The 16,570-nt window shown below is 39.5% G+C and overlaps 1 protein-coding gene across 2 annotated transcripts; it reads right to left on the bottom strand.

Moving 5' to 3' along the window:
- Nucleotides 1-700: 700 nt before the first annotated feature.
- Nucleotides 701-15,796, bottom strand: slc19a1 (solute carrier family 19 (folate transporter), member 1). Of its 2 annotated transcripts, none has more exons than XM_031893488.1 (6): nt 15,642-15,796; nt 12,430-12,747; nt 6,967-7,720; nt 4,775-4,967; nt 3,745-3,886; nt 701-2,906 (listed from the first exon to the last, which is right to left on the bottom strand). In XM_031893488.1, exons 2-6 carry the CDS (start codon nt 12,559-12,561, stop codon nt 2,724-2,726), a joined length of 1,404 nt encoding a protein of 467 aa, XP_031749348.1. In that variant the 5' UTR covers nt 12,562-12,747; nt 15,642-15,796; the 3' UTR covers nt 701-2,723. The 2 variants fall into 2 exon arrangements, with proteins under 2 accessions (XP_031749348.1, XP_002932056.1); XM_002932010.4 differs by having other exon boundaries at nt 12,444-12,747.
- Nucleotides 15,797-16,570: the final 774 nt, after the last annotated feature.

Genomic DNA, 16,570 nt, shown 5'->3' with positions numbered 1-16,570 from the left:
TGTTTTCCAAATAAATATAGCTCCCATTGAAATTTAACAGCTAAAAATGCTGTTTTGCAGAATAACCTTTCTTCAAATCCCTACATAAAAAAAGGATACTGTACTTTTTCCATTGAAAAGTGAACTTCGGAAGAATATACTGAGCCAGTCTCTGCTTTAAGGCACAACATTGTTTTTTATATGTTTATATTTAAAGAGAAGCTCCCTTCAGCACTTCGGGATTAATGGCTCTGCCATTTCTGTAAATCAGTGTACATGGCACTGTTGCAATTAAAAATAAATTGCTGAAGGACCAGGAGGTGATGGGTTTAGTGGCTGACCAAAGAAAATATGTTGCAAGCTTTCAAGACTCAAGTCCATTTCTTTCTTTAACCTTTGTAACCGCTGTAGATCCCAGCAACTTCTGTCCATTGATCATTAGCAAGCAAGTCATTTATGAAATGCTACTACACATATATTGTGTATATTTCACAGGTAACAGTGGAACCTCTATCAAAGTCAGATACATAGAGAAATGATAGGCTGCTTTGGGATCCTGGATTGAGAGGACCTATGTTTGTCTAAAGCTGGCCATACACGTGGCGATCTGACATGTTTCGTGCGACCATCGGTCGCACGAAACATCGTCAGATGTGCCACACACCATTCAGGGCTGAATCGGCAGGTAAGGAGGTAGAAACAATAGGATTTCTACCTCCTTCTGCAGATTCAGCGCTGAAGGGAGATTTTGGTCAGGCGCCTTCTACGGCGCCCGATCAAAATTTTCCAACTGGTCCAATCGGTGAGTCGGCCAATATCAGCAGCTTCCTGCGATATCGGTCGACTCGCCGACATACCATACACGCACCGAATATCGTACGAAACGAGGTTTCGTACGATATTATCGGTGCGTGTATGGCCACCTTAAGGCTCTTGGGGGTGCTGAAGTGGTAGTCTGTTAACATCCAAAGCACCACCCCATTGAATAATGCACAGTTTTAGTATAAGTGTGTGAAGCAGATCACGTTACCCAAGAACTAATTAAAGACCCAGTGCCATGGGGTTCAGAAACTTTAAATGAGAACAAAATGCAGAATCACTGGAGGATGCCAAGTTGTTAGGTACCTCCCAGTGAGCCTTTTACATATTACTTCCAAAAATGCACTGGTCTGGGGAACTTTTCCTCTGTGAGAGCTGCACTACAAGATTTTCTGGCTTCTCCAGGCATCCCCAGCACCTGCTGAAGTACTGTGCATGTGTTCTCTCAAGGCACAAGGAATGCCTGGGAAACCAAGACAAGATGGCAGTGCTCAGAGGAAAAGGGTCCCAAGGCTGTGCAGTTTTTTGAAAGCTGGCCTGGGGTAGGAAATAAGCAACCAGGCAATTGCTAAATAACCTGGCACTCCTAATGAGTCTAGCTTTTCTTCTTCTTTAAAGAGGAGCTGTCACCCTAAGAAATAATTCCAAATCATGTTAGTAGCGCAAAAAAAACTTTGCTTACACTATATAAATTATTGACTATCTTTTTTTCTTCAGCCTCGGAATTTACAGTCACATCAAGCAGACAGACGCCATCTAGGTGATATCTAGGAAGTAATTGTAACTAAAAAACCGAGCTGTCAATCATATAATACCTGCCCCACCTCTACACCTAGGCATAGAGGTGGGGCAGGCAATATAAGATTGATAGAGCAGGTTTTTAAGTACATGTATAAGAGGTATTGATTTAATTAGAAAAAAGAATTTGGTTTTCATATTTAATTGTTAAACAACTTTTATTATACAGCTTTTTATGTGTGGGTGACAGGTCCCCTTTAAGCTATCTCACTGGCTAACAAAGTTCACCCTCTGTGCTTGTGGAAGTCATCCCTGAACCATGTTGATACACGAGGACCTGAGTAGTCACAGACCTAATATAAAAAATAAAATAGCATTTCACTGATTTATATTATCCATGAAACTATAGGCAGAACATTCTGAATCATTCTATGCTTGAAACTTGGTCCAAAAATGTTCCCCATACAACATAAGGGAACCTAATGCACTTGTGCATTGCAAAATGGCTCCCCGTTCAACACATTTGCCTCCCACCTTCCTCTTACATTTAAGAAATGCTTCTGCTCCAGTATTAATAATCCATTGTTAGTGAAATACTTACTGAAGTATTATACCTAGCGAATGTAAAGGCAGTCATTGTATAGTTCAAAATTCTCTCTCAGATATGGAGTTATTCCCTTGCCCTTCATAAAATGTAACACACTTTAAGCAACCAGCAAGCATTTCATACAGTATAGAGGATTCTGCTGAAAGTCTTCCAAGTTATGTGGATTTCTACATCCAGTGTATCGTGGTGTTATCATAAGAACACAAATGTGCGAAATAGCATTTCATCAATAAAAAAAATTGATTTGCCTTTTAGAAATATCTACAATATCAGTATATTAGGTCACTTAAACTGCTTGGAATCCTTCATCTTGGATGAGTCCAGTAAAAAGTGAGGTGTGAGGTTTGACTCTCTCCCCGTCAAACCGTTTTTGTAAAAGGCCGAAGAAGCAGAAACCACACAGAAATGTAGTTCATACATTTCTCTTGTAGTTAAGAGAGAGAATCTCTCTTTATCTCGCTCATCGCACTTACCTTAGTGCAACTTAGTCTCACTAACTCCTAAAATTGTTCTCCCAACGCTTGCAGTACATACAAAGGATGGAACTCACGGACTTCCTATTGTAGGTCCGTGCCAGGAGTTATGCACGGGATTCACATGTGGCAGCATTGTTGGATGTAGTTGTCTGCTCGGTTTCAGGCTTTGGAAGTACTTGAGGTTTCTCTTTCAGTCGTTCTGCATGATAATGCCTGATAATGACAAAGGCAGCAGCCCCCAGGTACAGCACCGCCAACACGGTAAAGTATGCAAAGTAGACATAAAACTGAAAAAGCAAACGTGAATTTCTTGTTAAAATTACATCTAGCTTAATGGCCCTATAAATATAAAAGCATACAACAATGGTACTAATTCCCTACCAGAGGACTAATTTGCACCTATAACATATACACATCAAAGAACAGCATATAAAGATGCATGCACCTACACATACCCCGACAAGGGTTAAAGCCAATTTATTCTACCTAGGTGTAACGGCAATGAAACATGAGGAGATTAGTCACCTCCTCTAAGTGCATTCCTACCAGTGAACGTAAATCGCTGGTAGGAAAACATATGTGTCGCTTCAGCTTTGAGACATTGTTTTCCTACCAGGGATTCACATTATCATTTGTAGGAATGCATTCAGGCTGCTGGCCCATGGGTAGATTAGTCGCCCGTAGTTAAATTTCTGCTTCCACAGGTGACTAAAAAAAATGAAATGCCTTTTCACCTACAATAAATTGAATCTGTGGTGGAAAGGCGTTTGCATCTCTTCGTTTTTCTGAAGTTACACAAAGTTTCCTCCTGCAAGATCTGTACTCAACTGCTGATTCATGTTAAGGCAATAGCTCACGGGGAGTTTAATCACTCAGCTACTGTGACTAATCTCCCTGAAATGCATTGCCACCGGCAATAATAAAAGGAGACTAGCCGCTACTGCTAGAGGAGATTAATGGCAGGGTAACAAACCATCTCATACAATGGCAGCTAAATACTGGTTCGGCACTGCTCCAACTAATGCTGATTTCTTTACAAATATCTCATGTACCCAAGAGCTCCTTACAGATCCTTGAGCAAACACCTAACACAAAGAGATCTTGCACTGCCCACTTTTGCTTTACCTGAGGGTGTACAGAAAGAGCCAGACCTCTCTTATCAGCGATGATAATAGTAATTATGGTTTTCAGAATGGTGGCAAAGAATGTGTTAACTCCAAACACTAAAGCACAAAGCTCTTTGGACAAGTTACTTGCAATCTGGAAGCTGAAAAAAAATAGAAACAGTGAGCACATCATAAATAGAGCTACATGTGCTTTGTCCTTCTCAGTCAATAAGCAACAGAATTGCAATTTCACCCAGGGATGAAGCTGTTATTCACCAATACCTGTAGGCTGGACCTATTCTCTCATGCAGGGCATCACCTAATCCTTACACATACATCTTATTATAGCGATAATGGTATACGGAGACAATTCACAATTGGTCTTTATGTTTTATATTTTGTGGATTTTTAATTATTTAGCATGTTGCTTAGTGGCTCTCCAGTTTGCATTTTTAGCAGCTTTCTTATTGCTAGAGTTCATTTTACCCTAGCAACCTAGCAGTGGTTTCAATGAGAGACTGGAAGGAAAGAAGTCTAAACAGTAAGATGTCATTAAAAGTAACAATAACAATAAAAACAGTATAAAGCGGCCATACAAGCACCAATAATATTGTACGAAACCTCGTTTCGTACGATATTCGGTGCGTGTATGGCAAGTCGGCGAGGCGACCGATATCGCAGGAGGCTGCTGATATCGGTCGACTCGCCGATCGGGCGGGTTAAAAGATTTTGATCGGCGCCATAGAAGGTGCCTGAGCAAAATCTGCCTTCAGGGTTGAATCGACAGAAAGAGGTAGAAATCCTATTGTTTCTACCTCCATATCTGCCGTTTCAGCCCTGAACGTTAGTGGCAGATAGGAACGATCTTCCGTGCGGCCGATGGTCGCACAGAAGATCGAAAATCGCCACGTGTGTGGCCACCTTAATAGTTATTTAGGTTTCTGTGGTCATTTGAAAGTCTGAAGAGGCAACAAATAATTTTTAAACTATAAAAAATAAAGACCAAATGAAAATTTGGAGAATACAAGTTATATTAAAAGTTAACTTACATGGCAATGGGAACCAGGAACTGGTACGAACTTCTAAAAAGAACGTAGGCTACATAGCAAACCCAGATATTTTCTGTTGTGTTCATAAGAATAAGAAGCCCAGCCTGGAAAGCAGTGACCAGCCCAATGACCAATTCTGACCACAGATTCCATCTGATCTTTATATGTCCTGCAGCAAAGGATGTGATGGCTCCTGGGGAGATAGAGCATAGGTAAATGCCTATTCTACAGTTGTGACTAAGTAGAGTGTGTCACTAAATAATACAGTGCCACCAGATTTTATCACCAATAAACATTATGCTTATGCACAAAGTGTGCTATCCAGCTAGATGAAAAATATAATTCAGCCAAATCCCATTAACATCAAAAGCAAATATCTGTCTGAGCTAGCATTGGTGTTTAAATTGGAAAGAGCGTACAGAAGCAATAATGACACTTTTCAGTACTTTAACTAGCAGGTTGTTCTGATTCATTTTATAGCCTTAGCCATAAGCAAAACAATGTCAATAAATGAATCCCACTCATACCATTAACATTTTAATGAACATATATATTGGAAAGTTATTTAGAATGTTATTTGATTAGGTAATATTGTATCTTTGCATTTACCCTTTTATTAAAGAAATACCTAAAACTTGCATTCCTCCAGCTGTTGTGGGCTACAGCAAACTGAAAATGCTGGGAAATATAGGGAGTCATTCACAAATACAGGTATGGGACCCATTATCCAGAATGCTCTGGACCTGGGGTTTTCCAGATAAGGGGTCTTTCTGTAATTTGGATCTACTACCTAAAGTCTGCGAAAAACATTATATAGTAATTAAACCCAATAGGATTGTTTTGCCTCCAATAAGGATTAATTATATCTGAGTTATATACAAGGAACGGTTTAATTATTACAGAGAAAAAGGAAATCATTTTTAAAAATGTGAACTATTTGATAAAAATGGAGTCTATGGGAGATGGCCTTTCCGTAATTTGGAACTTTCTGGATAATGGGTTTCCGGATAAGGGGTCCAATACCTGTACCAAGGACAGAAACATAAAACCACTAAAGTAGGCCATACACGCACCGATACTATCGTACGAAACCTCGTTTCGTACGATATTCGGTGCGTGTATGGCATGTCGGCGAGTCGACCGTTATCGCAGGAAGCTGCTGATATCGGACGACTCGCCGATCAGCCAGGTTAGAAAATTTTGATCGGGCGCCATAGAAGGCGCCTGACCAAAATCTGCCGTCAGGGCTGAATCGGCAGAAGGAGGTAGAAATCCTATTGTTTCTACCTCCTTATCTGCTGTTTCAGCCCTGACTGTGTGTGGCGGATCTGACGATGTTTCGTGCGACCAAAGGTCGCACGAAACATCGTCAGATCGCCACGTGTATGGCCAGCTTTAGGCCCTCATACAGAAGACACTTCTATCTAGGGATCAGCAGTTTGATGCATTTTTTAACCAATTGCAATTTATTGAATGAGTAGATATATTTATATGTAATTGTTAACTTATTGTTTTACTAAGTTAATGTTTATGAGATTTAGGAATGAACAATATAATTTATAAACTTATAAGACTAGTGAAATTGAAACTGATTATTTAAATTAAAGAAATGAAGTAAAATTCACAGTGGTTTTTAATCAGATAAGTAAGAGTTAATTAAGAAAAGGGCGGTGCAGACTTTGTGATGTCAGATCCTTTTGTATTTTAAAGTGTGTGATTATGTGTTTGGTAATATACCTAGGACTGCGTGTTGAAAGACACGAAACGCGTCAGGACAATTGTGAATAAAGCTATTTCTTAAACCACCTTCACCTGCGTAGGAGTGAGTGAAGTGCCTACCCATCAAGAAATTGTGCTTGTGTCCTTACTGCCTGCCTAGGTAGGTATGGGGCACAAATATGGCCTACACACACCAGTGCTCTCCCTGTCTGCTCCTCGTGAATACATTGGTGCCAAATGCCGGCAGAATTTGTATTCATGGGGCAAACTGGCAGCAATTCAGCCCCCTGAAGGACAGGGAGCAAAAAACATGCCAGATTGCACCCTGTCCTGCAGATAGCAAATTACCCGTATAAATTTTAAGTGCTAGAGCTCCACAAATTTAACAAGTTTTACATAAATATTCAGCATTTATTAAATCTGTAACAGTTTCCAATACCTGCAGCCGTAAAACCTAACCCCCACAAGCTTACCAAGGAGCGTGGATGCTGCATCAACACCACCATTGTACACTTTTCTATTATCAATGGTAGGGTAGATCGTGTTCCACAAAATCTGTACATAATATAGCATTAGGTAATAGCCAGCAGAGTTAAATATCCACCATAGAGACCATAGACGAAGTCGGGGGTTACGTACAGTTCCTTTGAGTTCCATCAGCATGCGTATAATAACAAAGTTTCTGCATCCAGAGCAGAAACCCCCGGTTTTAGCTCCAGGGATTGCTTTTTGCTCCTCAGAGAGGTGAATGCCATTCTCCTGCTTAGAAATGCTTTTATTGAAGAAAAGACTTCTCTCGGGCCTTTTTAGAAATAAGGTAAGGATGAGCCCAAGTGCCATAAAGCCCAAGGATATGTAATTAAGGGTTTTGAAAGGCACACCAGCCAAGCTGATGCACAGCTGCCCAAGTACAGCACTTGTAAAGACACCCATAAGTACTGAGGAACGGGAGTACCCTGCCGCCCGCTGATAATTCGTCGGTGACACCAGAGAGAAAATGTAAGAGGAATAAGCGACCCGAGCTGCCATTGTGATACCATAGAAGAATTCCATAAATTGCATGGCAATTACATCTGTGCCAAAGATGAGCAGCAGCCACACTGAGATGTGACTTAAACTCTGCAGAATCAGCACAGGCTTGTATCGCAAATAGTCAGTGAGCAGAAAGACTGGCACAAGAACAGCCATGTAGGAGTAGCTCAGCACTGGCGTGATCTCATTGGTAACCTGCAGGAGCCAAACAGAAAGGGAACAGATCAATTAGCATGATTAGAAATACAATTAATAAACAGATACATCTAAAATCAAATGCTTTTATGAAGATAAATACAATCAGCATATATTCCATGTGAAAAATATTCATTTGCTTCGTCAGTACTTAATCATGAACCTGCCATCTTTGGTTCCTGAACTGTTGCTACTAGGGATGCAGCGAATGTAGGATTCGGTTTGGGATTCAGCCTTTTTTGGCAGGATTCGGATTTGGAATCTACGCTCCTGGCCAAACCAAATCTGAATCCTTAAAATCATGTGACTTTTTGTCACATAAACATGGAAGCTGAAAATATATGCACCTTTATGCACTTTTGCATATGCAAATTAGGTTTGGTATTTGGCGAAATCTGAAAAAAGTGGATTCGGTGCATCCCTAGTTGCTACTGAGAGAATCTCCTGGCTGACTGGGGGTGTTGGTAGTTGCTGTTTAGTAACATATGGACGATGCAGATCTCTGAAGTAAATGGCAAGTAAGGCACTTACAAAAGGTAATATTTATATAGTGCTTTTCTCCAGTGGGAAGCAAATTACTTTCTATCACTCAGAGAGTAAACCATGGCCCCAGTTTGCTTAACTAAACCAAAGTTTAATTCACAGGGGGGTGCCAAAATTTTAGGCACCCCCAGTGATTAAAATCAATTACCTGATACCCTGGGCTGATGCTCCTGTTTACTAAAAACTATACTGGCCCAGGGTATTTATGCAGAAGACTCTCTTCAAAACGGCAAACAGATTTTTTCACATTTAATTTTGATTTTTCCCTGGTGCCCTCGGTCAAGTGACTTGTGCTCTGATAAACTTCAGTCGCTCTTTACTGTTGCGCTGCAAGTTGGAATGATATCACCCGCCTTCCAATCAGCAGAACAGTGGGAAGGTAGCAAGATAACAGATCCCTGACAGCTGTATTGCTAAAATGCAATAAAATTTTAAATGGTAGAATTAATTATTTGCAATGTGTACAGTGTGATACAGTAATAAAAACGAGACCATAAAAATCACGACAGAATTCCTTTACCTGTACCTTGATGCAAGACAAGGAAGAAGCAGTGAATGAGTTCCAAGCAATATACTGGCTTGTACAGGCACAAAAGGGGACTCTAACCTACACTATATTACACATTATACACTGTTTCCAGGCACCAGCGCTTTAAAAAAACAATCCTGTACATATTACTGTGAAACTATTTTACTGTTTTTCCTTACTGTGAGGGAACTGCAGAGTTTGCTTTCTTTGGGAAGTGTCCTTGGCTGCACAACTAAAGTCAGCTGTGCAAATTGTTGGTTTATTCCAAGTGAGAATAAATGTCTTTAAATGAATATCTGACAATATATTTAATAATCTCTGTAACCAGAAAGGAAGTCCTTATCTATTTATTATTAAACCTGTGACCTAGAAATGGTCGCTTTTTCAGTAAACAAAATCAGACCTTTAAAATTATAATGACTTCACCCAACTCCTTAGGGTTGAACTATGCATAAGCAGAACACCTTAGAGCTTATAAAACCACATGGTAGTTTCAAAGAAAACGGGGTAATAAGCTACAATGTGGTAAGACAGGCATTTCATGTATAGTTGCAGCACTGGGAGGCCCCAGGGCTCTGGTTTGGAAAATTGTATTGTTTGTCTATGCAAAGGGCTAAACTCTCACATTAACTATCTTGAATCTCAGTTACTCTTCGCTGGACTTTCTGTCATATTTATGGAATAAATATGGAAAGAATATTGCATACTGGACAAGTTTTTAATACAGTCATTATATTTTTATATTAAACAGAAGGAATTGGCAGATTTCAGCTCGTGATTCAGCCTCTTGGGTCTGAGTTGGCAGCTAATCTGCCTGTGTATAGGGCCCACTGACGGGCCTGCCTGACTGATATTTGCCTTGAAAATCCCATCAGATTGCACATCAAGGAGTGCAATGGCACGTTGATGCAGTCCTTGTCCAATGAGTCTCCATATGTGAATGACCTAATCGTTGGCCCTAAGGCCTACAATCCGATAAGCCTGATTTGGTCCACCAAGTGGTGACCTCACTGAACGAGCAGATCTGGCTATCTATGGCCACCTTTATTCATTACGGGTTTAAAGCCTGATTTTTGGTATTTTTGTTGTGTTCCACAATACTTGGGTTTTAACTTATCTTTCTATTTAAATAATCAAAATAATTACCATTTCTCAAACGATAGTGCTATTGCCATAAAAATCAGAAAGGCTAGGCTGTGAGGTTGACATATTTTATGAAATAGTGAGTTCACTTAAATAAAAGACAAAGGGCACATGCCATCCCAGCAGTTTGCAGCTTAGTACATTCCTCAGTAAATAAGAAATGTGCAAAACTCCTTAGCCACAGCAGTAAGTCTTCCCCTTAACAGCACAAATGAGGCATTATTGAAGTTCAGTCGGCACCTTGTGGGGTGGGGGAGGGAAGGGACAGAGCTCACATTTACCTAGTTGGCCGTAAGCACAAATCTGCATGATTTGCTATTGTCATGAAATGACTTAACTGATTACACAAATAACAATCCATGGTCAAAGGTTTGTTTGACCGGGAAGTTTTAACATAAAAGTGCTGACAATAAAAGAAACTGCACAGCAGCAGTGAAGATGCAAGGAAAGAAAGATACAAGCAACATTTATTCCATCCTGTTCTAAAAATGAATTGTTAGTTAAGACTTTATTATCATTCATTTACATAGTACTGAATGATTCCAGAGATAATACATCATTCATATCACTCCCTAAACCTTGCATTCTATTCTATAGCATGCACACAGACAAATTTCATCAGAAACCAAAAACCCACCCCTGTACGTTTTTGAGCTATGGGAAGAACATACAACCACCTTGCAAACAGTTCTCTAGTTTGAATGAAACATAGGACCCCAGTGCTGCAAGGAAGCAGCACTAACCAGCGCACCACTGCACACAATTAACATTCACAGATATAAAGGTGACTATAGTTGACCTTATTAAACTATTTTTTATATTGTGTTTTCCACGTTACAATATTATGCATTTGTAGTTCCTTTTTCTAGCTTAGAAAATCTTAGGAAAACCTCTATTAAACATCTCGTAGAGATGAAAGAAAACTGTTTAGGTAACAGGTAAGTATGGTCATTCATTTTCCTTTGAACCTTGATTCTTATAGATAACAATTTATGGTTTATAATTTAGTTTGCCATGTGCATTTAGATAGGATACCCAGGGCTGCCAAGTGTCTACACACCACTGTTGTTTTCCAGATAAGGAAGAAGTCATTTCTTCCATTAAATAAATATCATTTACACTATTTAACCATTCCTCTGTTGATGGGGGATTGTCATCCCTCCAGTGCCTAGGTATTAATACTGTAGCTGCTAATAGTAATTGCATAAGAAGACTGCCAGAAAACGTTTTTGGGGATTTTAGTATGAAACAATAGTAGCAGTTGGAGGGTTATGCCTACCTGACAGCCCAGGATATCCTGACAAGAGGTTTCAACCAAAGACCAGAAATTATGCTATTTTGGCCATTCATACCATATATGGGACAACGTCCCTTTATGACATGTGTCATTCTGAATTAAGTGCATTTTATAAAGTGGTTCCGGTTTCCATACCATCTAGACATAATTTTGTAGGAATTTTCCTACATTTTATTGCTAATGGAACACTTGGTGACTAATCTAAAGATTTTTTTTCCCAATCCTCTTCTTCCAGGTGTAAATTCAATTTATTCTCCCAGGAACGTGCACTTATTAAACTTTTTGTATACAGTTTGTGTGCAGTTTTCCCCAACAGCTGCCCCAATAACATTAGGAATGAGATACTGTTGGAGAAGAGCAATTTGACTGTCAAGGTATTTTCTGATGCTATGTAAATATTCCACCCTGTGTTGAGCAGTGGCTAGTACTCTCACTTTATAATACTGGGGACTTGGACTTTAAAGGAAAACTATACCCCCAAACAATGTAGGTCTTTATAAAAATATATTGCATAAACAAGCTCATATGTATAACCCTGTTTCATCTAAACCATTTTCATTAAAATATACTTTTTTAGTAGTATGTGCTATTGGGTAATCCTAAACAGAAAATCTCCATTTTAAAAATTAAGGGCCGCCTCCTGGGATCATAGGATTCACAGTACACACAAACCAGCCAAGGCACACATACATGCTAGGCCACATCAGCCAATGAATGGACATAGTATTGTCTTTTGCTTCCACACTTCTTCCTGTTATCATTAGAACTGCATTATTTCCTGTCATGTGATCTCTGAGGGAGCACACAGCCCACCATTAAATGGTGGATCAAGGGAAAGGATGTAAAAGGACCAGCACTGTATAAATAGAGGACTGTATGTAACACTATATACAGATGCTATAAGCAGTGCTAATAACAGGGCTCTGTGTGACTAACTCACCAAACCAAAACTAACCTATTCCAATAATTTGTAAAGAACCTTTTGAAAAATAAAGTTTAAAAAAAACCCTACTTATAAATAGGGTAATTTTGCAGATACTAAGCCTTATGTTGAACCAGTCAATGTAATCACAAAATAACATATCCAGTATTAAACAAGACTGAACAACATAATTTGGAGCAAAGTCTGAGTTCAAAATGAAGAGAAGGGGTTGCACCCCCAGCAGACGCATACCATTGGATCCAGCAGACGCATACCATTGGGTCCTCACCTGCTCTTTTGTGAAATTCCTCTCTGGGCTCAGTAAGTATGGCGTTATAAAGCTTTCTCCAGGACGCAGCTGAGTCATAAAGCCATATATACAAAGGTAGAAGAGCAGGAACTTCCATTGCTTGTACTCCTCTGGCAGGGTCTCCACACCCTCTAAAGGAGAAGGCAGCTTGACTGTAGGTGACTGAAGCTCCACGGGGAGAAATTGCTGTTCTTCATTGGGAGACTGCTGTTCCTCATTAGGGGTTTGCTGCCCCTTCATTTCCCCATTCTCTGAAGCCATCTGTATACCATGAACGGTAAAGCTGTGTAAGACAGAATGCAAGTCAAGAATAGTTAGCAAACTAATGTTAAAGCTGCTATTAGAAGAAAAAGTACCCTTCTACTGAGAGATCCTCATATTTCAGGACCATTTTACATGTTACAGTTTTCTAATATGGTTATAGATCTCCTATATCTTTATGCATCATCAGACACCACATTGACATCTTTTCAATTTACAGTTTTTCACTCAAGACCATCTCAAGAACATCTAGCCTTCTCTTGTCTATAAGCCGATCAGCAGCCTAATTTGCCACTAGCTTTAGGGCAAAGACACATAGGGCGATTGGTCGTGGCAACTTTCCCGCCATAGTGTAAAGTGTAAGTCGATGCAACTAATTGCGCTTGGTTTTTCGCTGAGCAGATTCATTGCCACAACTTTTTAAACAGTTGTGATGATTAGTCTTCGCCCTTAGGCTACTCAATCTCTAATCTTGAGAACACATTTGGCCCTGTACTCTAGGAAGAAAGTACTAACCCTGGGTTTTGGCAGCACAGCTAAGCAGTGGTGTAACTAGATGTTACTGGGTCTTACAGTAAATTCAATTTGGGGACCAAACCATTGGTAAACTGACCTAATTTACAAAGATGTATATAATTTATCCTTACTGGGCCCCCTAGACTTTTGGACAACTGAGGGGTCTGCTCCCTCTGTAGTTATGCCCCTGTAGCTAAGGATGTGTTGATCATATTTCAGGTACAGACTTCTTTCCATATTGCTGCTGATCATCAGCATAGAAAAGGATTTTACTCCTATATATTTTAGAGTGAAGACACACTGAGCTACTAGTCGTGGCTACTTTTTCATGGCTACTAAACTCCAGAAAAAACCTTGCCATAGACAATACTGAGAATTGTCTCTTCAAAAAACAGACATAGACACAGTAATCAGTAAATGATCACCATTGTCTATTTTAGTAGCCACAACAAGTATCTGCTACTAGTAGCTCTGTTGTCTTCACCCTTATAATGGCATCATGCCTGGATCTCTAGTAGAAGTACAAATATTGATATTGTGATAGCTAGCACAAACTATTAGTAACAGTCTACACTGAAGGTCGACTTCTGATAACTGATGGTACATGAAGACACACAGAGCTACTAGTTGCAGCTACTTTTTTACGACTACTAAGCTCCAGAAAATACCCTGCCATAGACCATACTGAGAACTGCCTCTGCTAAAACACGCACAGAGACAATTATCAGTAAATGATCAGCATTGTCTACTTTAGTAGCCACGACAAGTAGTTGCTACTAGTAGCTGCATGTGTCTTCACCCTAAAGCAGAGCCAACTGAAAACTATACTAAACAAGTGTGCTAAAATATACCATGGACCAAATTAGGTGTATTTCATACATCCAATCCACTGATACCTTTTGAATCTACAGTGTAAAACTCATGACTAAGCACAGATAAATTGCACTGAATGGGGATCAGCCTGTGAAAAGACATATTTGCATTGAATACACTGGAAAGCAAATATACACATCAAGGCAAAACTGGAGCAAAACTAAGTTATTATTATTATTTTTTGGAAGTCCATGTGAATTTTGGGAACAAATAAGTTATACACACACATTATATATATGTAGAAAAAGGCTGAGGCACACACCCAGGAGTTACAACCTGGGTGCAAATCAGAGAGACAATATAAATATGTAAAAAATAATGATGCACACCAGGAAAATTTTATCAAAAAAAGATACTCCTCAACAATGCTCCAAATAAAATGAGTATCTTTTTTTGATAACATTTTCCTGGTGTGCATCAGCATTTTTTACATATTTATATGTTGTCACTCTGATTTGCACCCAGGTAGTGTGTGTATATATATATATATTTATTATTACAGGTATGGGATCCCTTATCCGGAAACCCGTTATCCAGAAAGCTCCGAATTACGGAATGCCTGTCTCCCATAGACTCCATTTTAATCAAATGCTTCAGAATTTTAAAACTGATTTCCTTTTTCTCTGTAATAATAAAACAGTACCTTGTAATTGGTCCCAACTAAGATATAAATAATCCTTATTGGATGCAAAACAATCCTATTGGGTTTAATTAAGGTTTTATTGATTCTTTAGTAGATTTAAGGTATGGAGATCCAAATTACGGAAAGACCCCTTATCCGGAATACCCAAGGTCCCGAGCATTCTGGATAACAGGTCCTATACCTGTATTAACATTTATTTATAAAGTGCCAACATATTCTGCAGCGCTGTACAATAAGTCGGTTTCATACATTGGACATACAGAGTAACATATAAAGCAATCAATAACCGATACAAGAGGTGAAGAGGGCCCTGCCCAAAAGAGCTTACAATCTATAAGTGTGTGTTTGTGTCCTAAAATCTTACCATATTGGTCACTCAATCTTTAGATTGTAAGCCTTTGTGAGCAGGGCCCTCACCATATGCTGTATTGATGTGTTTTTATGACAGTTGTTATATACCTTATGTAGAGCACTAGGGAATAGTTACATTTATAAAGCGCCAACATATTCCTCAGCGCTGTACAATATGATTAGAAATGAATGCACTCATTATAATCTCTCCCTATATATATCAGCCAAGATTTACATCAATAAACTGTAGCAGCTTTCTCTTTAGCTTTACCTGTCTGTCTGTCTATATCTATCGGTCTGTCTGCTGGTTTCTCTCTGCCTCTCTCTGTATAACTATTAAGCTGTCACAGACACATGCTCCCTCTCCTTTGTCGACAAGAACATAAATTCTTTCCTTTTCTCCCAGATTGAAGTTCTTTTCCCCATGTCTCATTCTTTAGCCCCTCCATCTCTATCTCTATAAACCGGAGCTTAGCTGCCAGGCTCCCTATTTGTGCAGCTTGGCCCCTGTCAGTGTCTCCCAGTCGCTGTACCTCTCCTCTGGAGCTTGCGCGTCGCTCTTATTCTGTGCCATCTCGACAGCAACTCTCTCGTTGATAAACACGTTGCTCAAATTCACTTCAGCACTACCCGAGGAAGCAGCACATTGCACATTCACCGGAACTACATTTCCCGAGATGCATTTGCCCTTCAAATACAACTTTATAGATAAGAGACACTTCTCAGAAGCTAATGGACCATTGGTTTAGCTTTAAAACCACGCCCCTCTCGCTGTTAAGCCAATCACGCCACAAGTCTCTATTCTAAAAGTTTTGTATGTAGAGACGGAGGAGCTGTGCCTGTGGTGGTAGAGTGAGGTGCCGGGTTAGAGATTGTAATAGGATGGAAATGTTGTGCTAACATGGCATAGTAGCTTTAGTTTAAGAAACAATCACCGACATAGATAGTTTGCTGTAGTTTTATGTTTTTAGATAAGCAGTACGACCTATAAAAACTACTATAAAACATGCTTATTGACCACAATCGCGTCTGAGACTGCTAAAATCATACCCAAACTCATAAAATCGCGGCAACAAGAATAGGAGGGGCCCCTTCTGTGAAATAAATTGCGTAATCCAATAATACAGATCCTGCAAGCTAATAAATGGTTAATCTGGCACCACATAAATTGCATCAGCTGTTAGGGGATAAAAGGAGCTTCATACTGTTCGTACCTTAGCAAAAAGGTAGAAGCTGCGAGGGGTGGGAACTCATAACAAGTAAAAAGTTTAGAGAAAGTGTAAAACAGTAGTTAAATATAGCTAAAATAGAAAAAAATAAAGATTCCTGTAACACTATTTAAAAAGTTGGACCCCACCCTGATACTGGACCATATTTGTTCTTACTCTGACTTGGACTCCTAAGTTGGTTAAGAGCATGGTTTACATAGGATTGTGTATGGAAAGCCCTCACTGTATTTGTG

The sequence above is a fragment of the Xenopus tropicalis genome, chromosome 9 (genome assembly GCF_000004195.4).
Source record: "Xenopus tropicalis strain Nigerian chromosome 9, UCB_Xtro_10.0, whole genome shotgun sequence".
Taxonomy (NCBI): Eukaryota; Metazoa; Chordata; class Amphibia; order Anura; family Pipidae; genus Xenopus; species Xenopus tropicalis.
This window is presented reverse-complemented; position numbering and strand designations above follow the sequence as displayed.

Bases quoted from the DNA above. Each gene is read 5' to 3' on its own strand.
- slc19a1 (XM_002932010.4), bottom strand. From the start codon at position 15,682: ATGGCACAGAATAAGAGCGACGCGCAAGCTCCAGAGGAGAG. The intron at 4,968-6,966 runs GTAAGCTTGTGG...CTATCTCCCCAG, and splicing joins TGCAGCATCCACGCTCCTTG to GAGCCATCACATCCTTTGCT. The intron at 3,887-4,774 runs GTAAGTTAACTT...ATTTTTTTTCAG, and splicing joins TTCCTGGTTCCCATTGCCAT to CTTCCAGATTGCAAGTAACT.